The sequence below is a fragment of the Rhinoraja longicauda genome, chromosome 2 (assembly GCF_053455715.1).
Source record: "Rhinoraja longicauda isolate Sanriku21f chromosome 2, sRhiLon1.1, whole genome shotgun sequence".
Taxonomy (NCBI): Eukaryota; Metazoa; Chordata; class Chondrichthyes; order Rajiformes; family Arhynchobatidae; genus Rhinoraja; species Rhinoraja longicauda.
The window spans coordinates 65,574,069-65,599,481 of NC_135954.1; the positions used below are offsets into that span (position 1 = coordinate 65,574,069).

Sequence of the window (25,413 nt, forward strand, 5' to 3'; positions counted from 1 at the left end):
TTGATGGCTCTCGGTCAGCACTGTCTGTAGTTTAGAAGGATGACAGGATGCCATTGAAGCTTACCGAATATTGAAAGGCCTAGATGAAAATATTGAAAGCTTACCGAATAGTGAAAGGTCTGCATAGAGTAGATGTGGAGAGGACATTTCCAGTATTGGGAGGATCTAGAACCAGAGGGCAGCCTTACCACAAATGGACCTCTTCAGAATAGAGATGTGGACAAATTTCTTAAACCAGAGGGTGGTGAATATGTGGAATTCATTGCCACAGACAGCTGTCGATGCCAAGTCATTGGGTATTTTTAAAGCAGAGATTGATAGGTTCTTGATTAGTAAGGGCATCCAAGGTTACAGGGAGAAGGTAAGAGAATTGGGTTGAAAAGGAAAAATAGGTTAGCCATGAGCAGACTCGATGGGCTGATTAGCCTAATGCTGCTCTTATGTCTTATGATCATATGAACTTCTTTCATGGTTGCTATTTCATTACCGATTGTGTGAATTATTATTGCAAATAATTTTAAATCTCAAGGTAATGTTTCGGAATGGAAAAAAAATGTTTTTCAAATCATATTGGTATGAAGGAAGAGAGATTGCAATGTGACTAGCTGATTGCCGGTTATAGATTGATGCTATTTTTATACACGTACCGTGTAATTGTTTTAATAGAATAAAATAATTAATCTTTTACTCTCAATAGGAAGTTGTAAGTGATAATGACACCCTATTTTTATCGGGAATTGGTAGATCTGTGAAATCTGCTTGCATTAAAATAGACATGAAGCTAACACAGCATCTAATGGCACAGTAAACAACAGCAACTGAGGATACCAACTACTTCACTAACTATCATATCATATCATATCATATCATATATATACAGCCGGAAACAGGCCTTTTCGGCCCTCCAAGTCCGTGCCGCCCAGCAATCCCCGTACAATCCTCCACCCACTAGGGACAATTTTTTTTTTTTTTTTTTTACATTTACCCAGCCAATTAACCTACATACCTGTACGTCTTTGGAGTGTGGGAGGAAACCGAAGATCTCGGAGAAAACCCACGCAGGTCACGGGGAGAACGTACAAACTCCTTACAGTGCAGCACCCGTAGTCAGGATCGAACCTGAGTCTCCGGCGCTGCATTCGCTGTAAAGCAGCAACTCTACCGCTGCGCTACCGTGCCGCCCAACTACTGGACAATTCAATCACTGTGCTATCTGATGTTTTAGCTACTTGACAGCAGTTGCCTTAAGAATGTAGAAAAACCTTTAGGAGATAGTCTAAAGTTTATAAACTGTCTTGATGTTTTTGGCAAAGTAAAATAAAATGTGCCAGACACAATCACCATTTAAGGGGAGGGAATTTAGTGAAGAGGCATATCCATTTTAAGCCTTGCTTCCCTCTCAGGTCATTCAGGCAGAAATCAGTGGAGAGTCATAAGCTGCCTCCGTTTGTTCTTAGATCTTCCAAGTGGGTCAGAGGAAAAGTATAGGTATTCCAAATTCATGAGCAAGAAAATGTAGAATACTGTATGAGCAAAAATAAAGTGCTGGAGCAACTCAGCAGGTCTGGTGGAATCCGTAGAATATGGATAGAACATGAATGAGCATCACCATCACCAATTTTCACACACTTACTTTGTTGGAATGCATTATTAACAGCAGATCTACAAAAGCATCGGTTGGTATTCTCACAGTTCCTTTATCATCCATTAAGGGTCGTCAGGAAGAGTAATACAAAGAACCACAATGTTTTTGGTTTTGTACAGCCGAAACATTCAATAAGCTACATTTGATCATTCATCTGCTGTTTAAAATCAGTAGTTACTGTTTTTGTCACCGTTATGCATTATGCAGTAGATACAGTCTAAAAATGCCGTGCAGCAAACCAATAAGCATACTTCCAAGCCCTTAGTTTCGCTATCAGGAAAGACAAGCAGCATTTTCCTATGCATACCTTTTGTTTGGATAAAGATCATTGTAGGTGCTCAAATGTTGAAACAACGAGGAGAATTATCAACCTGGCAGGCCCCGTGGGTAGAAGGAACTGCAGATGCTGGTTTACAAAAAAGACAAAGTGCTGGAGTAACTCAGCAGGTCAGGCAGTATCTCTGGAGGACATGGATAGGTGACTTTTCAGGTCGGGGCCCTTCTTCAGACTGATTGTAGTAGTGGGGGAAAAAGCTGAAACAGAGTTTGGGGTGGAACAAAGCCAGGAAAAGGGACAGGAAACAAAATAATTAGAAAAATAGATTGGGCAAGTGTAGGGTAATTAGAGTATTTTACCCAGAGTATGGGGAATCATGAACCAGAGGACATAGTTTAAAGGTAGGGGGGAAGGAAGGGAGATTTAATAGGAACCTGAGGGGCAACTTTTCCACATAAACGGTGCTGGTGTATGGAACAAGCTGTTGGAGGAGGTTGCTGAGGCAGGTACTATCACAACATTTAAGAAACATTTAGACAGTTACATGGATTGGATAGATTTCGAGGGATATGGGCCAAATGCAGGCAGGTGGGACTTGTGTCAATGGGGCATGTTGGTCGGTGCGGGCAAGTTGGTCCGAATGGCCTGTTTCCACACTGTCTGATTCAATGAAACCATGTGGCACAAGATGGCAGTGCAGGCAAGTGCTCAGGATACACATGTGGCTATGGTAGCACCAGGTGGGTTTCAATGTTGAAAAGGGATCACCAACTTCCAAACATGGGCGGCACGGTAGCGCAGCGGTAGAGTTGCTGCTTTACAGCGAATGCAGCGCCGGAGACTCAGGTTCGATCCTGACTACGGGTGCTGCACTGTAAGGAGTTTGTATGTTCTCCCCGTGACCTGCGTGGGTTTTCTCCGAGATCTTCGGTTTCCTCCCACACTCCAAAGACGTACAGGTATGTAGGTTAATTGGCTGGGTAAATGTAAAAATTGTCCCCAGTGGGTGTAGGATAGTGTTAATGTACGGGGATCGCTGGGCGGCACGGACTTGGAGGGCCGAAAAGGCCTGTTTCCGGCTGTATATATATGATATGATGACTCGAGAGTATGCGGTTTCCTCGCATGGAAATTCCTCAGAAATAGATTGCTGATTAACATTTTGATTAATTGGATCTCTATGTTTATGATGCATCAACAGCTTTTCCAAGTTCCCTGAATCTCACCAGCAGAGACAAAATAGGAGCTCAACCGTGCAAGAGGGTTCTGAATACAATTTATTAAAATCTAGCAATAATATTCAGCACCCTCCAACTGCACTCTTCTTACCTGTGAGTGGGGTGGATTTGTTAATTAAGAGTAAATTTACTTTCTACATTTCAGTAACTTTATGACTCAGCATAATGGGCATTCTTTGCCTGCTAAAGATGTGTTGTGGTTGCTTGTGCAGACCTGGAGGTGTCTTTCATTATGCATGAGACAGGATGGTCAGAGTGGCCTCAGACCACAGTAGGCTCACATGACATTGAACAACCAGAATAATAAAGTGTAAAGTGCCGATCATGTTTGGATGATTCCAAGGCAGAGAGTAAAAATAAGAAAGGGGAATGTGCTAAGGTATTATAAGACTGGCAGTCAGCTTACTTTCATGCATGGTTCACCTTGATTGTATGCATGATTGGAAGACAGAGACACTTAACCACAGTCAATCTTTCCAACTCATTTCTTCTTCTGACAAATGCTACTGATATAAACCATTCTTGCAAGTCGGCAACATTCCTACACATCATTGTCATCAGCAATTCATATCTTCCCACTCATCATTCAACAAGTTTAATCTACCACAAGACAACAAAAAAATTGGATAACAGTGAAAGTGGTGCCAAAGAACAAATTATATGTCTTAACCAAATTTTATAATTTGGATTTCATAATGGTTCTACTGTATCCGTTGTTCAAGATGTGGACTCGTATACATCGGCGAGACCAAACGCAGACTGGCCGATCGTTTCGCTGAACACCTTCGCTCAGTCCACCTGAATCTACTTGATCTCCCGGTTGCTAAACACTTTAATTCTCCTTCCCATTCCTACACAGACCTTTTTGGCCTCGGTCTCCTCCATTGTCAGAGTGAGGCTAAACGCAAATTGGAGGAACAGCATCTCATATTTCACTATGCAGCTTACAACCTTGCAGCTTACCAGCTTACAGTGTATGAATATTGATTTCTCTAATCAAGTAACCCCGGCATTCCCTCTCTCTCTATCCCTCCCCCACCAAAGGTCGCACCAGCTTCTCATTTTCATCCAACAAACAGCTTACAATGGCCTGTTTCCGTTATCATCGTTACTTTTTTGCATATCGTTCATTCATTGTTCTTTATCTCTCTACATCATCGTCTCTCATTTCCCTTATCCCTAACTAGTCTGAAGAAGGGTCTTGACCCGAAACATCACCCATTCCTTATCTCCAGAGATGCTGACTGTCCCGCTGAGTTACTCTAGCTTTTTGCGTCTATCTTTGGTTTAAACCAGCATCTGCAGTTCCTTCCTACAAATTTCATAACATATTGTTTTCTCAAACACAGTCGTTCTACCATAAAAAAAACCTTTGTTCATTCTTATCTTTTTGTTCACCCATAACCCATAGCCCAACCCCTGCAGTTGAGTAGAGACAGAAGGAGCCAGGCAGCTCAGATCTCAAAATAAGAGTTAGAGAGCACTTGAACAATGAGGCCAGGGGGAGAAATTCTGGGCAATCGATGGTTCAGTGCAAATATAGTCAACAAGAGATGGTGTCATGGACAAGATGCGCGGCGATGTGTGACAGCACCCACTCCCTTGAACGCCACTCTGATCTCCATCACTGGCTGACAGGCCAGGCGAGGCCCATCCCCAGCTTCATTGGTAACAGCTGGGTCCAATTAGCCGCTAATGGTTGGCGACTTGAACCTTGAGGAAGATGGAAGAGGAAGGAAGAAAGAAAGAAAGAAGAGAGAGGTAGGGAGACAAAGTGGGATGCCTCCCTGCCAATTGTGTTCCTCTGTCACAGGAAGACTGAGCCACTGAGGAAGACTGAGCCACTGGGACAGATAACTTGTAATCAAGACTGGACTACTGGGAAAGAAGCCCAAGACATCCAGCACCTCTACCCAAGGCTGAGTCTGAGTGAGTGGGCAAAGCCTGGGATGCCGGAACCACTTCCTGCCCACAGGCAATGAGGGGAACTCAGTGAGCCATGAGCAGCAAAAGGCAATCCGGCAAATGACGTCCAATTCTAACAGCAGGCCTGTCTTGCACGTCATGGAACGAGGAACCGTCCCCCGTCCCCCAGGAGAGGGAAGCCGCGGGAACGTGCAGGGAACAAGGACTGATGTGGGCCATGCAAAGAGAGGGATGACAGTTCGCGGGACGACCAGAATGGAGGCGGTGGTTGCAATGGGCCTTTATGGCCAGCTGCAGCTGGGACTAAAATGGTGCCTCTTCCTTATAGACAGTGTGCTGTTCTGTTCTAACTGAGGGATTGTGCTTGTGTATGGTGATAGTCTTGCTGAGCTGATTGCAAAAAAGTTATTTCACTGTACCATCATACACGTGGTAACAAAGGAACCATTGAACCATTGGACTGTGCCCTCACACACACAGAGGCAAAGACTGGCAGCCAGGATAATCCAGAGACCACCAGCATCGCATCTTCGTCCAAAGCTGAGCCACCAGGACAAAACCTGTACCATCAGCACCTCCTCTTGAGACAAGGGTGAACTGCAGGAATAAGCCTGAGGTCTCCACGCCTTCTTCTTCAAGGACCAGGACTGGGGCAAGCTGCTGGGACAAGCCTGAGGCTGCCAGTGTCATAGCACATGCGCTCTGATGACAATGGTCAGTGCCTCCATGTGGTTCTGGACTTTCTTACCACTGTAAATAGAATAAACCATGTGAGTTTACCCTGCTGTGAATGTCAGTGTGGTCACTGCCAAACCGGCGTTGCTCCCTGACCCCCCCTTGACTTCCTCATCAGCATACCTAAGGTATAAGGTATCTGATTGCATTTTCTCAATCTAATAACAAACAAGAATATGAAGTCCTCACACCAACACCATTACAATCTTGACATCTCACCTGCTTCAGAACCAGATGAAAGTTAGAATTAAGAAGACACAAGAAACTGCAGATAGTGGAATATTGAAAAAAACACGAAGTAGAGTGGAGTGGATAACAGATGGTACACAGATCAGTGTTTTAGTGAAGGTCATGTTGAAGTGGTAAAGGAGGAATATGGCATTAGGGCATGTGTCAACAGATTGGCCGCATTCATTGTTGCCAGGATTAATCCAGTAGCTCAGAATTGTTCAATAATATTAATGTGCTAGGAAAACAACACAGTTGAAATGTTCTGACCTGCTATCACCTTTATCAGGCAAGTATTCATATCTTGCATTTTGATCAGAGATTCTTCAACCATGCATTTACCCTTTTCATATGAGTAATGTCACATATTGATAATCAGGATAAAAGAGAAAAAGAGCGAGTTGACACATGGGATGCAAAGATGGGTAAGATGTTCTTTAAGGATTTAATAAGTAATATACATAAAAGCTTGTGGATATCATAAAATCTGACATAAAAGATCTCAGTGCTTGTTCTGCACGCTTTGAAAGGGAGAAGAATGATGCACATACACCAGTACCCACAGTACGTGGTGATCTAGTCAGAGTCTGAGGCTGACATCAGATCGTCCTCCAAGAAGCTGAGTCCACACAAAGTGTACCCCCGGATGAGTGCTAAAGATCCATGTGGACCAATTGGCTGGAGCATTCAAGGACTTCTCCAACCTCCCGCTTTTGTGGTCTGAGGTTGCCACCTGCTTTGAAATGGTATCTATTGTACCAATGCCTAAGAAGAACATGGTGACCTGCCTCAATGGCTACCGCCTGATAGCATCTATATCCACCATCGTGAAGTGTTTCAAGAGGATGGTGATGACGCAAATCAACTCCTGCCTCATAAATTACCTGGATCAGCTTCAATTTGTAGGTCACAGCGGATGCTGTGGCACCAGCTCTCCACTCTGCTCTGGACCATCTGGATAATAGAAACACATACATCAGGCTGCTGTTCATTTACAACAGCTAGATTCAACTCAATCATTCCCTCCAAACTCATTATTAAGGTCTAAGACCTCCATTTACAACTAAATCGTTGACTTCCTCATCAGCAAACCTCAATCAGTGTGGATCAATAACGACATCTCCTCAGGTGTTGACCTCAAGGCCAATTGCTTAACCTCTGTTCTACTTTCTTTACACCCATGACTGTGTAACCATCTCTTGTACTACGGTGGATTTATTTCTAAGTGTGGTTTGCACTAATGTCTTGTTTTTTGCCCAGTATTTTACTTTTCTTGGTCTTGTGAAATGTACGTGTAATTTATCTTTAATTTATGTACAATTTATGTTTACATTGTTGTCAGCATCTAACTGTCCATGATGCTGCTGCAAGCAAGATTTCCATTGCACCATAACATCCTGTACATGTGCATATGACAGTAAATTCGAATTGAATAGGCTTGATTTGACCTTATTTCCTTGGGGTGACTGGACTCCAGTCAAATTTAATAAAATTCTCTGAGGGTGAATTGTGGTAGTCAGCTTATTGTTCCATTTAACTCTTTTTAGCACCCTAAACTGCTTTGAAATTGACAACAGTTAAATGGAAAACCTAAATATATATATATAGATTATATATAAAACATGCTATTTGTGGTGTAACATTTGACAATATTATGTGAGCAATTCAAGTTTCATAAGAAAATAATATTGCACACAACATGATATATGTGGTGAAAATTATTGTACTGACAACCAGCTTTTATCTTTATTTTTAACCTTTCCTAGATCACAGAAGAAACAAAAAACATCTTACAAACTCTTGGATACAACTGTACATGCAGAGGAATTATAAATGTCAAAGGGAAAGGAGAACTTAAAACATACTTTGTAAGCACAGAGATGACACGATCACTATCGCAAGGAAATGTAGTGACCTGAAATATGAAGATTCAACATCAATGAATAAATGTTCAGCAGCAAAGTAAGGCAAGCCTTTGAAGGAATGATCTCAAGAAACAACACTTGTACATAGGTTTGATTCTATCCTTAGCTGCACATACGTTGCCTATGTTTTGGAAATGTAGAGCTGTTACTATCTAAATTCATCCAATTTAGAAAATTGCACATGTGCTGTGGACACCTTATTTGCTTCAATTGAGCAAACTAATTGAATTATATACAAAACCAGAGAATGCTGGAAATACTCAGCAGGTTGGAGAGAAAAACAGTTCATGTTTCAAGTCAATGACCTTTCATCATAGTCCTGTTTCTCTTTCCACGGATGCTGCTTGAGCAACTCTAACATTCTCAGTTTTTATTTCAGATTTTCAGTAGCTACAGATTTTTGCTTTTGGAAATGAATTACTTACAAGGACCTGTTTTTAAAATGTGTCTTGCATTGTTACATTGTTTTATAATAACTTATTAAACGTTTGTATGTTCTTCTATTTCCAGAATCAGTCTTTTGTTGTTGCTCCATGGAAAAATAAACAAATGCTGTGATGCATTCAGGTTGACCTCATTTACCTTGCTATAAAGACTGCGGCTTCCACCACCAGTGCTCAGCTTTTTCATTACCACTAAACATTTTCTCAAAATCTTCTCAACAGTTCAATCTGGGTGTGAATTGTCCTTGCATCCCTATCCAAGATTTGAAGAACAGATAGAGAGGAACTGCTAACCTAACTATTCGATGAAGCTAGAATCAGATCCTGATCTCTGTGCAAAGCACACTGCTCAGGATGTGATGCTAGGGAGAGGGTCATAGTAAATTGCTGGTCAACAAATCCTATGAATCCTGTAGTAGAGTTCCATATTGCAGGCGTTTACTGGCATAATCTTGAGAAAATCACCTCTCGGATTCTGAGGCACTTCAGACCTTCAACAAAATGACCAAATGAGGATTGTAGAACTATGGATTAGGAGGCAGAGAGGTAAAATGTTACATTTTAATTATTTTTCTTAAATAATTCAATTGTTTATATTTATATGCATATACAGGTATGTATTTTAATTACATTTTTAGTTTACATTTCTTAGCGTTACAGATTTTAATTATGTCTGAATATCGTACAGTGTTGTGTAATGAACCAGATTTGATAAGGGAACTCAAGGTTAAAGAGCCATTAGGAGGTAGTGATCATAATATGATAAGTTTTAATCTACAATTTGAGAGGGAGAAGGGAAAATCAGAAGTGTCAGTATTGCAGTTGAGCAAGGGGGATCTTGGAGGCATGAGGGAGGAGCTGGCCAGAGTTGACTAGAAAGAGACCCTAGCAGGGAAGACGGTGGAACAACAACGGCAGGTATTTCTGGGAATAATACAGAAGGTGCAGGATCAGCTCATTCCAAAGAGAAAGAAAGATTCTAAGGGGAGTAAGAGGCGACCGTGGCTGACAAGGGAAATCAAGGACAGTATAAAAATAAAAGAGAAGTATAACATAGCAAAGATGAGCAGGAAGCCAGAGGATTGGGACTCTTTTAAAGAGCAACAGAAGATAAGTAAAAGGCAATAAGGGGGGAAAAGATGAGGTACGAAGGTAATCTAGCCAAGAATATAAAGGAGGATAGTAAAAGCCTCCCCCCTTCCCCTCCCCCCACTCCATCCCCCTCAATCCCCCTTATCCTCCCTCCTCCCCCTCCCTCCCTCCCCCTCCCTCCCTAGGAGATCAATTTAAACTTTAAAATGTGAATAACTTTAGAAATATCACCACCAATTTCAATGAAACCTTCCATTCGCACCAAAGGGGCGACGGTGAGTAAGGTGGGCCTAAAATTGTCACACTATCGTGTACCATTTTGGCTGTAGTTCAGGAACAAACAAACAAACAAACGAGAGTTTTAGTATATAGAAGTGCAGGCAGATAATAGTTGGTCTTGGCATCATGTTCTACACAGGCATTGTGGGCCAAAGGACCTGTTCTTGTACTGTACTGCTTGATGTTCCATCACTATCACTGGGACGATATATTGGAAAAAGGGTTGAAGGTGGGTTAGTCATTGGGACCCAATGGCCTCCCTCTGAAGGAAGTGGCAGCAGATGTGATGGAGTCATTGGTTGAAGTTTTTCATAATTCCAAGTTACAGGAAGGTAGCAGCAGATTGGAAAACCACAAATGTTCAAGAAGGAAGGAAGATAGTGAGCAAAGAAGTTAGTGTTCAGAAGAATGAAAAAATCCTGAGGGGACATAACAGGGTGGATATCGAGATGTTTACAAGGGAACAGTCTTTGAAAACAGTGGTGCATAAGGACTTCTCACCAACACTGATGAATCTCCAGAATTATCTACCCTTGAGGGTTGTAGAGGTTAGACTATTGGGAGGTTAGAGAGGAAGCGGATACATTTTTGAAAGGTCATGGAATTGAGGGCTATGGGGAACTGGCGCATATCAACGGGATGGTGGTGGAGAGTGTCAAAAGCTTCAAATTCCTGGGTGTGCACATCCCTGAAGATGTGTACTGGACACAGCATATTGATACAATCATAAAGAAAGCCCATCAATGCCTCTACTTCCTTAGAAGATTCAGGCCATTCATCAACGATTACTTTCTTGAACATCTACAGATGTAAAGCATATTGACTAGTTACATCACGGCCTGGTTCGGCAATTCGAACACGCAGAAACGAAGATTGCGAAAAGTGATGAAGTCTGCCCAGTCCAGCACAGGTATTGAGATCCCCACCATTGAAGGTATTTACAAGAGTTGCTGCCTCAGCATCATGAGGAAGACAGAGCATCAGAGACCCACATCACCCTGGTTGCACTCCTGCCATCAGGAAGAAGGTACAGGAGGGAAGGGAAGAGTTGACCAGGGAGTTTTGGTCTCTGCGGAAAGCACAAAGGGGTGGAGATGGGAAGATGGGGTTAGTAGTGGGATCACGTTGGAAAATGTTGGAGGATTATATGCTGTATGCGACGGCTGATGGGGTGGAAGGTGAGGACAAGGGGGACTCTGCCCTTGTTACGAATGGGGGAAGGGGAGCAAGAGCGAAGCTGCGGGATATCAAGGAGACCCTAGTGAGAGCCTCATCTATAATGGAAGAGGGGAACCCCCGTTTCCTAAAGAATGAGGACATCTCCGATGCCCTAGTATGGAAAACCTCATCTTAAAGCCCTCCGTTTCTTCCTCGACCGCAGAACCAGCCAATTTCTGTCTACCAATACACTCCTACACCTAGCAGAACTGGTCCTTACCCTCAATAACTTCTCCTTTCATTCCTCCCACTTCCGCCAAATCCAAGGTGCAGCTATGGGCACTCGCATGGGCCCTAGCTATGCCTGCCTGTTTGTAGGGTATGTCGAACAATCACTGTTCCAGGCATACACTGGCCCTATCCCCGAACTCTACCTCCGCTACATTGACGACTGCATTGGTGCTACCTCCTGCACCCATTCAAAACTCACTGACTTCACCACCAATTTCCATCCTGCACTCAAATTCACTTGGGCCATCTCCGACATCTCCCTACCGTTTCTAGATCTCACCGTCTCCATCACAGGAGACAGACTATTGACCGACATCTACTACAAACCGACTGACTCCCGTAGCTATCTAGACTACACTTCTTCCCACCCTGCTCCCCTACTCCCAATTCCACCTTCTACGCCGCATCTCCGCCCAGGATGAAGTTTTCCATACCAGGGCATCGGAGATTTCCTCATTCTTTAGGAAACGGGGGTTCCCCTCTTCCATTATAAATGAGGCTCTCACTAGGGTCTCCTCGATATCCCGCAGCTCCACTCTTGCTCCCCCTCCCCCCATTCGTAAAAAGGACAGAGTCCCCTTTGTCCTCACCTTTCACCCCATCAGCCGTCGCACACTACATATAATCCTCCAACATTTTCGCCACATCCAACGGGATCCCATTACTGGTCACATATTCCCTTCTCCACCCCTTTCTCCTTTCCGCAAAGACAGTTCCCTCCGCAACTCCCTGGTGCATTCGTCCCTTCCCACCCTTCCCACCCAAACCACCCCCTCCCCAGGTACTTCTCCTGCATCCGCAGGAGGTGCAACACCTGTCCTTTTAACTCCCCCTTCGACTCCATCCAAGGACCCAAACAGTCTTTCCAGGTGAGGCAGAGGTTCACTTGCACCTCCTCCAACCCCATCTACTGTATCCCCTGTTCCACGTGTCAATTTCTCTACATCAGCGAGACCAAGCACAGGCTCAGCAATTGTTTCGCTGAACACCTCCGCTCAGTCCGTCTTAACTTACCTGATCTCCCGATGGCTCAGCACTTCAACTCCCCCTCCCATTCGCAATCTGACCTTTCTGACCTGGGCCTCCTCCATTGTCAGAGTGAGGCCCAGCGCAAATTAGAGGAACAGCACCTCATATTTCACTTGGGTAGTTTACACCCCAGTGGTATGAACATTGACTTCTCTAACTTCAAACACCCCTTGCTTTCCATCTCTATCCCCTCCCCCTTCCCAGTTCTCCCACCAGTCTTACTGTCTCTGACTACATTCTATCTTTGTTCTGCCCACTTCCCTGACATCAGTCTGAAGAAGGGTCTCGACCTGAATCCTTATCTCCAGAAATGCTGCCTGTCCCACTGAGTTACTCCAGCATTTTGTGTCTACCTACTCATATCTATATCTGATGATGGTGATTATCTGCATGGTAAGACTACCTTTTCTATCCACAGCACACTATGATTATAACCATTTTCCTCCATTCCCCCAAAGATTGTAGACTCGGAGATGGAAATTGGAAAGAGTCTGAAACATTCCTTTTGGTGGGCACAAAAGTGATGAATGAAATGGGTTCTATACTGTAAATTCTTATAATCGGTGAATTTTAGTTAACTTTCCCATTTTTCCTTTAACCACCAATTGTGTTAAGATGTTAGAATGCATCAACCACATTGCCCTCCATAATGTTTGGGACAAAGACCCATCATTTATTTATTTGCCTCTGTACTCCACAATTTGAGATTTGAAATGGAAAAAAAATCACATGTGGTTAAAGTGCACATTGTCAGATTTTAATAAAGGCCATTTTTATACATTTTGGTTTCACCATGTAGAAATTACAACACATTGTGGAGTACAGAGGCAAATAAATAAAGGATGGTTCTTTGTCCCAAACATTATGGAGGGTGCAGTAGTACATCCAATATGGGTCTTTGCTGGTAAAACATGGTGAACTCTCTCAATAAAATTAATGATCTATGGTTGCAAACATTATAAATTCTTGCAGTAAAAGTAATTAGCTGACTGGAATTCACTCTGTAAATGTTTAGACTCTCGCAGTTATATTGCACACTAGACCAAGTGAACCCGTTGGGCCTAAACCTCTCCTGCATTGGTGCACCGCCCTGCCCTCCCCCCCTCCCCTGTCTCCTCAACCCCCCTTCCCTCTCCCTTCTCCCCCACTCCCCCCTTCCCTCCTTTCTCCCCTCCCCTCCCCTCCTTTTAAACCTTAAAATGTGAATAACTTTTAAAATATAACACCGATTTCAATAAAACTACTTGCATTATCACTAAAGTGACAATGGTGAGTAAGGTGGGCCTAAATTTGTCGCGCTATCATGTACCGTTTTGGCTGAAGATCAGTCACAAACAAGATAACAAACGAGAGTTTTAGTATATAGATGATAAACAATCTTTTTGTTTTAGTTACCTTGGATTTCCTAATGTAACAGAACAACTCACACCTAATTAACTGTTTTTTGATGCCATCTGGTCTTACATCTGTGCTCAGAAATTTATTTATTTCTGAAGTGATAGTGAAGTCTCCAACCTAGAAACCTCCAACCTACGCTTAAAAATGTACACTGAAACGATGCTGCTTTGAGAGTATATTTAGGATGTGTTTAAGATCCTGAAAAGAGTGATATTCTGTGATTCACATGGCCCAAGGAAACTCGCACAAATAGCTTTCCTCTGCAGTCTGTTGTCATTTGTGATTATTTCCATCAAGTAATGAATAAATGTTAACATTTTCCCCAAGAGCAGCCAGCATCTGTCTGGACGCTGTAAATAAAACATTAGAGAACATCTCCTATCAAGATCCAATATAGTTCTGCTGATGAATATGTCTGATACTAGGCAATTCCCAATCACTACCTTCACCTCTGCCAGATGCTGGGCATGGACTTGTGAGCTGCCAGTTAGGACTCATGGCCGGAAAATCTGTCCATTGAATCCCTGCCGGACTAACCTGGTATAAGTAGAGCAGGCCAGCAGATGAATGTAATGCCACAAAATGAAAGGGGAAAAAAAGCTGCTGGAAGAAAATTATGTAAAGCTCTTTATTTGATTTAATTAAATGAATTTAAATGTTTTAATTGCTTTAAGGCTCTGTGTTCTTTTCACTTGTGACTTTATAATTAACATTTCAATGTTCATTTTGCTTTTCTAAATGATTTGTGCCATTCCTTTCGATAATTTACTCACCACCAATGTTAAGATGTTTGTTGATGGTCAGCATAGATGTGAGCACCAACATGCTTGTGTTTTCACAATGTTTAAAAAGTAAAAATAATTCATTTTTGACAGGTCATGCGCATTTTCAAATGTCGAGGATATTCACTGTAGCTAGTCTCTTGTGTCACACAAGGCCATGTGTTACCTGGCCTCCAACTGAAATGCTGGGAGCTCAGATCCCACTGCAAGAATATACCCAAGATCGATTTGGTCAAAAATGCATGGTCCAGGGCAAAGATTTGAGTGATTGGATACAAACAACAAGTAAAAGTGGGGGAACACGAGATGCCTAGATCCATTTGGCAAAAACTGCACGGTCCAGGGCACAGATTTCGGTGTGGACACAACATAATGGAGTAACTCAGCGAGTCTGGCAACATCTCAGGAGAGAAGGAATGGCCGATGTTTCGGGTCGAGACCCTTCCTCAGACTTCGACCCGAAACGTCGCCCATTCCTTCTCTCCCAAGATGCTGCCTGACCTGCTGAGTTACTCCAGCATTTTGGGTCTACCTTCGATTTAAACCAGCATCTGCAGTTTTTTTTCCTCCAGATTTATGTGATTGGGTGCAAACAACAAGTACACGTGGGGTAACACGAGATGCCTCATCAGCAAGTCTTAACCACCCAGTTAAGAATAGCATTAGTGCCTTTTGTGAACAATTAATTTAATGGAAATTCATTAAATGTGATTGAATTTTTAAACTAAAAAAAATGGCATCACTAATCTGCAGTGCAAAACAAATTGTGCTGGAGAAACTCAGGAGGTTAGACAGCATGTATGAAGGGAATGGTTGGGACCTTTCTTCAGATATCAGTCCGAAGAAGGGTCCTGATGTGAAATAGCATTTGTCCATTCTCTCCCCAGATGCTACCTGACTGCTGTTCCCCCAGCACTTTGAGAGATTTTTGGTCAAGATTCCAGCATCTACAGTCTCTAGTGTCTTCACTAATTGGTAGTGATTTTATTGCTACCTCACCATTCTTCTATTCTTGCAACCACGCCTGTGAGAATTGAAGAGAATTGAATATATTCCACCGGGTGGCGCCGTCAGCGATGGCAGCCTTGCCAACAGTCTGCGTGTCTTTTTGTCTTTTTTGTTAATTTTAATGTGTTTTAAAAGTATGTGTTAATGTTCTCTGGTTTGTTTTATGTGGGGGGAGGGGAAAACTTTTTCTCAATCTCTTACCTTGCCGGAGGTGGGATTGATTTCCGGATCGTATCTCCGATCGCTCTGCAGCCTACCATCATGGAGCTGGCGGCTTTGCTCGAGACTGACTTTGAGCCCCACCCCGGGGCCATGAACTTACCATCGAAGCCTGCGATCCCTTGCCTGGGATCGACGCTACAAATGCGTCCAGCGGATTTCAACATTGAGGAGCTCGCAGTCTCAGGTAGAGATCGATGTCGGGAAGCTCCAAAGTCACAGAAGGTTTGACTAGCCCCGGCCTGGGGTCCAATCGCCCAAGGGAGCTGTGATCCCCCCCATGCAGGAGCTTGATCGTCCCGATGCGTCTCGATGCGGAGGGCTCGACCACCAGGTACGCGAGCCAAGATCGCCCCGTGAATTGTCCAAGATAGACTGGCGATTGATGCTGAAAGGGTTGACGGTGGACATGCAATGGAAGGCATTTAAAGGTCGCATGGATGAACTACAACAAGTGTTCATCCCAGTTTGGCAAAAGAACAAACCAGGAAAGGTAGTGCATCCGTGGCTAACAAGGGAAATCAAGGATAGTATTAAAACAAAAGATGAAGCATACAGATTAGCCAGAAAAAGTAGCATACCAGAGGACTGGGAGAAATTCAGAGTCCAGCAGAGGAGGACAAAGGGCTTAATTAGGAAAGGGAAAATAGATTATGAGGGAAAACTGGCAAGGAACATAAAAACAGACTGCAAAAGCTTTTATAGATATGTCAAGAGAAAAAGATTAGTTAAGGCAAATGTAGGTCCCTTGCAGTCAGAAACAGGTGAATTGATCATAGGGAACAAGGAGATGGCAGACCAATTGAACAAATACTTTGGTTCTGTCTTCACTAAGGAAGACATAAACCGTCTGCTGGAAATAGCGGGGGACCGGGGGTCTAAAGAGATGGAGGAACTGAGGGAAATCCAGGTTAGTCGGGAAGTGGTGTTAGGTAAATTAAATGGATTAAAGGCAGATAAATCCCCAGGGCCAGATAGGCTGCATCCCAGAGTGCTTAAGGAAGTAGCCTCAGAAATAGTGGATGCATTAGTGATAATTTTTCAAAACTCTTTAGATTCTGGAGTAGTTCCTGAGGACTGGAGGGTAGCTAATGTAATCCCACTTTTTAAAAAGGGAGAGAGAGAGAAAACGGGGAATTATAGACCAGTTAGCCTAACATCGGTAGTGGGGAAAATGCTAGAGTCAGTTATTAAAGATGTGATAGCATTACATTTGGAAAGTGGTGAAATCATCGGACAAAGTCAGCATGGATTTACCAAAGGCAAATCATGTCTGACGAATCTTATAGAATTTTTCGAGGATGTAACTAGTAGAGTGGATAAGGGAGAACCAGTCGATGTGTTATATCTGGACTTTCAGAAGGCCTTCGACAAGGTCCCACATAGGAGATTGGTGTACAAACTTAAAGCACACGGTATTGAGGGTTCAGTGTTGAGGTGGATAGAAAATTGGTTGGCGGACAGGAAGCAAAGAGTAGGAATAAACGGGTCCTTTTCGGAATGGCAGGCAGTGACTAGTGGGGTACCGCAAGGCTCAGTGCTGGGACCCCAGTTATTTACAGTGTATATTAATGATTTGGACGAGGGAATTGAATGCAATATCTCTAAGTTTGCGGATGACACGAAGCTGGGTGGCAGTGTTAGCTGCGAGGATGCTAGGAGGCTGCAGAGTGACTTGGATAGATTAGGCGAGTGGGCAAATGCATGGCAGATGCAATATAATGTGGATAAATGTGAGGTTATCCACTTTGGCGGCAAGAACAGGAAAGCAGAGTATTACCTGAATGGTGACCGATTGGGAGAAGGGGAAATGCAACGTGACCTGGGTGTCATGGTGCACCAGTCATTGAAAGCAAGCATGCAGGTGCAGCAGGCAGTTAAGAAAACGAATGGTATGTTGGCATTCATAGCAAGAGGATTTGAGTTTAGGAGCAGGGAGGTTCTGCTGCAGTTGTACAGGGCCTTGGTGAGACCGCACCTGGAGTATTGTGTGCAGTTTTGGTCTCCTAACCTGAGGAAAGACGTTCTTGCCTTATAGGGAGTACAGAGAAGGTTCACCAGATTGATCCCTGGGATGGCGGGACTTACATATGAGGAAAGACTAGATAGACTGGGCTTGTACTCGCTGGAATTTAGAAGACTGAGGGGGGATCTTATAGAAACATATAAAATTCTTAAGGGGTTGGAGAGGCTAGATGCGGGAACATTGTTCCCGATGTTGGGGGAGTCCAGAACTAGGGGTCACAGCTTAAGGATAAGGGGGAAGTCTTTTAGGACCGAGATGAGAAAACATTTCTTCACACAGAGAGTGGAGTCTGTGGAATTCTCTGCCACAGAAGGTAGTTGAGGCCAGTTCATTGGCTATATTTAAGAGGGAGTTAGATGTGGCCCTTTTTGCTAGAGGGATCAGGGCGTATGGAGAGAAGGCAGGTACAGGCTACTGAGCTGAATGATCAGCCATGATCATATTGAATGGCGGTGCAGGCTCGAAGGGCCGAATGGCCTACTCCTGCACCTATTTTCTATGTTTCTATGTCTATGTTTGAGTGCCCCGACCGCGGGAGAACAAAGAAGGGAAGTAAATTGAACTTTTTTTTGCCTTCCATCACAGTGAGCAATGTGGAGGAGTCACTGTGGTGGATGTTTATGTTAAAATGTATTTTGTGTGTTCTGTTCCTTTTTATTGGTATGACTGTATGGCAAAACAAATTCCTCGTATGTTGCAAAACATACTTGGCTAATAAAGTATGATTATGGTGGTTATTATGAGTTATTTAAATTAAACATCATGCATAAATTTACCAATAAAAGCTCCAGCTTTCTTCCATTTCACCTGGACCATTGAAGGTTAATAATCAAGTGCAAGAAACAGAAAGCATCAAGTATGAAAAACGTCAAAACTAATTTTTCATGTATATTTATTCAATAATATCAAATATGCATTAATTCCTAAAAATCTAAAACAAAATCTTGAGATCACCATCACAAATCAGTGTTAGCAATTTTATCAATGTTTGCCAGCAATCGTTTTTATTTGTGCAGTTCACATTCTTGTAAAATATTCAGCTCTCAATCTTTCAAATTTTCTTTCCACTCTCATTTTCTCTATGTCCCAATTATCTTCTTTATTGCCAAGTAGGTAGGCAGAGGTGAGAACATCCAGCAAAAATTCTGTTTTGGTTCCATTACTGCATCAGTTTCAATGCAAGTAGGTTGAGATTTTTTTTTTAATCTTCCTTCTTGATTTTATAATGAGAATAGTTTGTGGTGGCAAATTACAAACTCATTTTTGCCCACAGAAATATCAATTCTGAGGCAGCAATGTTGAAAAATGGTCATTCATATTTCTAAATCGGATTAGCAGAATCTCTCAAATCATGAAAGACACAAAGTACTGGAATAATTCAGCAGGTCAGGTAGCATGTCAAGAGAACATGGATAGATGACATTTTGAGACAGGAGCCTTCTTCAGACTCTCTCTTTTATTCAATGTTGTTAGTTGCTGTGACTGGATTTGCCCTGCTGAGGAATTGCATCCATGGACATCATAATTCATGGGAATACAGCTTCACATAAACTAAAGCAACAATTCACCATCTCTTCAATAGTGGAGAATTCCTATTGGCACAGTCTACCAAGACAGAAGGTAATTGAGAGGTAAAAAATCACTTGTCTTCAAAAGAACAGGCTAGATTTGATGTTTCATGTTCAAATTCAAATATTTATTCTAATACTTTGGTACCTGTATGGCATGGAAGGAATGTGGTACTGTTGAAAGTGGAAGTCTCTGAAGTGGGATTTGAACACAGAAGCTAGGTACAATCACTGAAATATGACTCACAAGTCTCCGACTAATTTCTTATTAGGTTCAAAATGTCACAATGGCTCATGCTTCAGCTCAATTTTCAAAAGTTAACAATAGCAAAACCTTTCAGAATTCATTCCTAGCACCCCAAGTACAATTTCTCCTGTCCAATTCCTTCAATTTACAAATCTATTAATCAAGAGTCAAATTAAAGCACTGGAACTCAATGGGTTGGAATCATGATACAATAGGTGTATCACAGCTTTAAAGAGACTTCTGTGATTTCTAATAATATCAGTATTCAGTGCCAGTAACCAAAGGGGACTGGTTTCTCATAGATCTATTGATGGATAAGTGTATCAAATAGTATTCACCATGATGACCAGATATAGTTAACATGCATGAAGAACATTCCCATTCAAGCTTGAAGAAGTTCCAGTTTTTAATTAAGAATTCTCTTCAATAAAAAAGGGAAAAGTTCATTTATTTAAAATTCCAGTGGTTTGAAGCAATAATTACTTATGTTATTCCTATCTATTTTCATTCTTTTTCATCGTCTTCCAAATAGTTATTAATGCCATTTCTTCTGTAAAATTCTGCTTGCACATGGGCAACTCTGACAAAACTACGATTTGTTGGCTCAAGATGGGGGCGTTTACCGTAGAGTGATGATGTTATGACTGGAATTATTCGTGCTTTCTCCTGTAAGATATATGAACAATGATGCTGAAGGTCCAAAACAAAAATGCTTTAATAGATCTATTAAACTAAATAAACATGAGATTTCAGATTTCTCCCAAAAGCTCCAAATGTATTTTTTATTATTCATAAACATTAATTTCTTGTGCAATTCCCATTGTTGTCTCAGTAAAATCATTATTTTTACTTTGTTCAAAAGATTAGACATCTCTTCAACAAACAAGGCACAGGTTGGAGAATCAGATTGAGATTGGAAAGTGGTTACAGCATGCTCTCACTCATCTGATTTTGAAGACAATAAAAGGGGAATTTTTAGCAAGAATTCAGTAAATCCATTGCAAGCCATTTAACATGGTTAATCATAAAAGAACCATTAATGGTGGGCATTTCATTTTGTATTAACTGTTGTTGCTGGTGTGATAAATATGATGGTAAGGAATTTTACTCCATAACAGGTCTTTTAAGCAGAAGGGCATGGATTAAGTAAAGTGCAGAAGGAAATTTGATGATTTTTTTCCCCATCAGAGTGGATGGAATCTGAAACACACAGCCAAATTGGGTAGTTATGACAGAGACTCACAATTTTTAATAAGTATCCAGGTGAACACTTGGGGGCTCATGGGATTTGCATTGATGGGGGCTTGATGGTAAATCTGTAAAAAGTATTTTACCAGAATAAATCTAAAAAGGGTAAAAGATTGCATATTTAGAACATTCCTTCTTGGCGCCCATCATTTAAAAAGTGAGTGTCCCTGTTAATATAGTTATAGTCATTTGCATAATAATTCAATAACAGGAAAATGGTGGTGTCATTTTTAATAGAGAAAAGTTATAACACACCTCGGCATTCACATTAAGACCTTGGCTGTGGCTGTATGCGCGATCGTCACGATGAATTTTATTATTATATCCTTGTTGCACTTGAAAAACCTGATCATAAAGCAGCACGGATACTTCCTAAAAGGAAAACAAGACATTTTAACAACTATACAAAGTTCTTGCTCAGTCTTTTATATAGTATAGAAGCACTTCAATTTACTATATAAATATCATTACATAGCTCGGTCATGTTTATCATGGAAATTGCAAAGTAGCTGCTTGATTTCTTACAAATCTTTCCCTTCCACTGTCTTTGTGTGGCTGGAATTTGCTTGAAGTTGCTACTGCTCTTTCATTGTAACTTCACCAAAAGTGCAGCTGAAACCTCAAATAATCACATGAATAAGGTTTAGTTAGATGTTTAATCAAATTCAGAGATACAATTGTGCTGCGATTTGATTAATAATCTTGTAATTCAGAAACCAGGATTAATGATCTCTTAACAAGGATTAAATCCCACTATCACAGCTGGGGAAGTTAAATTCAATTAATTATATAAATAAATTCAAAATCCTGTTATAGTGGCAACAAACAACTGATTGTTGTATAAACTGTCTATTCCACTCCTTAGAGGGTGATGTTTTTCAGACTGGAGGCCTATGATTAGTGGTGTGCCTCAGGGTACAGTGCTTTGGGCCCATTGCTGTTTGTCATCTATATCAATGATTTGGATGACAATGTTTTAACAATGATTAGCAAGTTTGCAGACAGCATTAAAGTGGATGGAGTCCTTGGAGCACAAGAGGATGAGGGGTGATCTTATAACGGTATATAAAATCATGAGGGGACCAGATCCGGTAAACACACAGTCTTTTGCCTAGAGTAGGAGAATCGTTAACCAGAGAGCAAAGGTTTAAAGTGAGGGGGAAAAGATTCAATTGGAACTCAAGAGGTAACATTTTTTGCACAAAGGATGGTGAGTATATGGAACGAGCTGCTGGAGGAGGTAGTTGAGGCAGGTAGTATCGAAATGTTCAAGAAATATTAATACAGGTACATGGATAGGATAGGTTTAGAGGATATATGGGCCAAACGCTGGCAAGTGGGACTAACGTAGATGGGGCATGTTGGTTGGTGTGGCAAGTTGGGCTGAAACGCCTGCTTCCACACTGTACGACTCAATGGCTCTATAGAGGATAAATCACCTAGTCTTAATGGAAGATATCCTCTTTTGCCAAGGAAAGTAAGGTAGGAAATTCCATAGGTTCTAGGCACAATCTTCAAACATCTATAGATTTAGGTCTGGTCTCCTAAAGATGAAAATATGTAAATGTTATCCTCTTGTTTAATTAAAAATGAACAGAGGTAAACCGATAACTACAGATTGATTCCTTTAGGTCAAAGGATCGTTCATGAACAATAATCAGGGGTAGAACTAGCTGTCAATTGGTCAGATGCAGATTGATTAGAAAAATATTATTTTGGGTGGTGCAGTGATAGAGTTGCTGCCTAACAGTGCCAGAGACCAGGGTTTAATCTTGTCTACGGGAACTGTAACCGCATGAGTTTTCTCCGGATGCTCCACTTTCCTCCCCCACTCCAAAGATGGGCAGAGTTGACGGTTAATTGGCTTTGGTCAATTGCAAATTGTCTCTAGTGTATAGGATAGTGCTAGTGTACAGGGTGAACACTGGTCAGCACAACTCAGTTAGCCGATGGGTCTGTTTCCATGCCATATCTCTAAAAACTCAAATTTTCTGTCTAACACATTGATAGAGTTTTTTGACGCAGTAACTGAGAGCGTCGATGATGTACTTCCAACAAGTATTTGAAAAGGTGCTACACTATGATTGAATTAAAAAGGGACTGGAGCAGCAAGGATAGATTATTGACTAAATAATAGGAAACGGAGTAGTAGAAAAAGCTTGTTCAACGAATGCAAATGTACAGATGTGTTCCCGAGGACCATGTCTTTTTATGATATATTAATGATTTGGACTTGTCCACTCAGCACAATTTCAAATTACAAGGATGGCGCAAAACTCAAAAGTGTTGTGAACTGTGAGGTGGAAAGCAGTTGACTAGCGGTAGATACAGAAGCTGGTGGAATGGACATAGAAACATAGAAAGTAGGTGCAGGAGGCCATTTGGCCCTTCGAGCCTGCACCGCCATTCATTGTGATCATGGCTGATCATCCACAATCAGTAACCGGTGCCTGCCTTCTCCCCATATTCCTCGATTCCACAAGCCCCTGGAGCTCTATCTAACTCTCTTTTAAATTCATCCAGTGAATTGGCCTCCACTGCCTTCTGTGGCAGAGAATTCCACAATGAGTAATTGAACAGAACAAACGCATAAATAGATATGTGTGCTTAAGGTCTGGAGTGCACTGTCAATGATAGCAACAAATACAGTTGTATATAACAGTTGAATAAATGTCTGAAAGAAGAGGGGGAGCGTGGGGTTGATGGGCTGAATGACCTCCGTGCTGGCTGCGAAGCTATCATTTCCATAATACAATACAGAAACAAGGCATATGCCATTCAACGCTGCCATTCAATACCATCGCTGCTTCAAGTAACCATTTGTAACGCACTTCCTCTGGCAGCCTCCAAACAAGAATGGGATGTATTGAGGGGTAGAGGGATCAATTGGGTGCTCTGCGCAAGAAGCCATTTCAAGGCTGTATATTCTTATCATTTTGCCGTCTGCAGACGACCAACCCCGCATTTTGAGGACACCGGGAAAAGGCCAGAGGTGAGAGGGTGGAATTAGCACTCACTTTTTTCTGATTACCGAAGTATGTAATCTCATTGGACTCTCTCCTGTCCGGAATGAAGCTGAAGGCAGATAATGCGCAGAGCGGCATGTTCTTGCTCATGCGTTTGCTGATTTCGGTCATGTCCTCCCGTTTTCAGGATTGGAGCAGGCTGCGGGTCCTGTGTTTCCGGCGTCCTCTCGTTGCCACGTTACCACGTTTACCGGCACACGCAAACTACGCAGAGTTGCGTATGTTTTCCTTTGGCACGGTGTGCGCTTGCTGCTGCTGCCGCCCAGCGCCACTCACATTATCACCGGCGCACCTGCACCTGTGCGGCAGCCGCGCTCTGACTCTGCTCCTCCTGGGCACCAAAGGCCGCCGCGAGCAGCCACGGCTCCCGCACCGTGTGCCCGCGACCGTCCGTCCCCGCCCCTCCCCCAGCACCGTCACAATGTGCCCATTGTTAGCTGGCGTCCCACCTGCGGGTGCCTCGCGACACGTGCGCGGCAGCGCTTCCAAGTCTGCAGAGGAGGTGGAGGTGTCCGCACTTGCAACCATTGCCCACGGAGGGAGCCATGTGTGAAGAAGGGTCTCAACCCCCAAATCATTCCTTCTCTCCAGTTATGCCGCCTGTCCCGCTGAGTTACTCCAGCGTTCTGTGTCCATCATGTGGTGCGATGTTCGTGCAAAGGATGAGAAATAAAGGGGGTGAATAAAAGGTAATTTTGAAGTTTTTCAAAGGGCAACGTTTCAAGTAGAAAAACACGATTGGTAGGCAAAAAGCTTAGGGAAGATTTTTTAAGGGCAAAGAGCCAAGGGAGCTGAAAGCTCACAGGGTTCTGACAGCTTAAAAAAAGTGGGTTGAAAAAGTTGGAAATGGGGGGTTAAACTTCAATGGTGGAGTAAAACGTACTTATGGAGTTGTGAAAGATTACAATGAAGGAGGTGATGAAGAAGCTGTTGAAATTCACAATCCTTGTGAATTTCTGCTTGGTGGTGTGACAAGTAGAGTAAATAAATGGGGAACTCTAAAATGTGTGTCTGATTTATTCAAGGTTTTTTTTCAGACTATGTGTTTTGATCAAGTTTCTATTGTAATTAATTATTTGCATTGAATACGTTGCTTTCCTTTTCAAAAACAAAGAGAAGGAAAACAGTAAAACAAGATTTATAGATTTAACGTTGAGTTTTGTTTGGCTTTTTGTAACTGGTGTTACTTGTTAATCCCATAGAGTATTGATTATGATGGGTGCTCTCCTGAGTCAGTGTGAATTATAACTGGAGTCATGGAGGGAGGTGAGGAGTTGGTTTGTGTCTGGGCTGCGTTCAGAACTCCCAGCAATTTCTTATAGGTTTGGAGAGAGCAGATGCCATACCAATCTGTGATGCATCAAATTCTTTGGTACACTGTAGAAATTGGTCAGGATTATTGGAGACATTCCAACTGTCCTTAATCTTTTGAAAAAGTAGACATTGTTGTGCTTTGACCACAACATTGATTTTTTTGCTTAATTTGGCTGTATGGTAACTCAAATTTCACTGTACCTTAATTGGTACATGACAATAAATTGATGTTGATCTTGGTTGGACCACTAGTTGGTGATGTTTACACATAAAAATGTCAACCTCTCAACCATCTCCACTTAAGATTTTGT

The 25,413-nt window shown here is 42.3% G+C and overlaps 2 protein-coding genes across 5 annotated transcripts in view; one reads left to right on the forward strand and one right to left on the reverse strand.

Annotated features, from left to right (window-relative positions):
- The window catches only part of adcy2b (adenylate cyclase 2b (brain)), a 371,550-nt gene extending 363,150 nt beyond the window's left edge, over positions 1–8,400 (forward strand). For all 4 annotated transcript variants that reach the window (XM_078428257.1, XM_078428255.1, XM_078428259.1 and 1 more), the window contains one exon: positions 7,816–8,400. In XM_078428257.1, the coding sequence (XP_078284383.1) occupies positions 7,816–7,968 (153 nt within the window). In that variant the 3' untranslated portion in view covers positions 7,969–8,400. The remainder of the gene's footprint in view (positions 1–7,815) is intronic.
- Positions 8,401–18,625: 10,225 nt separating this feature from the next.
- Positions 18,626–24,191, reverse strand: cfap90 (cilia and flagella associated protein 90). Its single transcript, XM_078420250.1, has 3 exons — positions 23,780–24,191; positions 21,018–21,134; positions 18,626–20,180 (listed from the first exon to the last, which is right to left on the reverse strand). The coding sequence occupies exons 1-3, from the start codon at positions 23,897–23,899 to the stop codon at positions 20,019–20,021; spliced, it is 399 nt and encodes a 132-aa protein (XP_078276376.1). The 5' UTR covers positions 23,900–24,191; the 3' UTR covers positions 18,626–20,018.
- Between the last annotated feature and the right edge of the window lie 1,222 nt (positions 24,192–25,413).

Coding starts and splice junctions, on each gene's coding strand:
- cfap90 (XM_078420250.1), bottom strand. CDS start 23,899: ATGACCGAAATCAGCAAACGCATGAGCAAGAACATGCCGCTCTGCGCA. Junction 21,135..23,779: donor ACTTCGGTAATCAGAAAAAA/GTGAGTGCTAAT, acceptor TTTTCCTTTTAG/GAAGTATCCGTGCTGCTTTA. Junction 20,181..21,017: donor GTCTTAATGTGAATGCCGAG/GTGTGTTATAAC, acceptor TATATCTTACAG/GAGAAAGCACGAATAATTCC.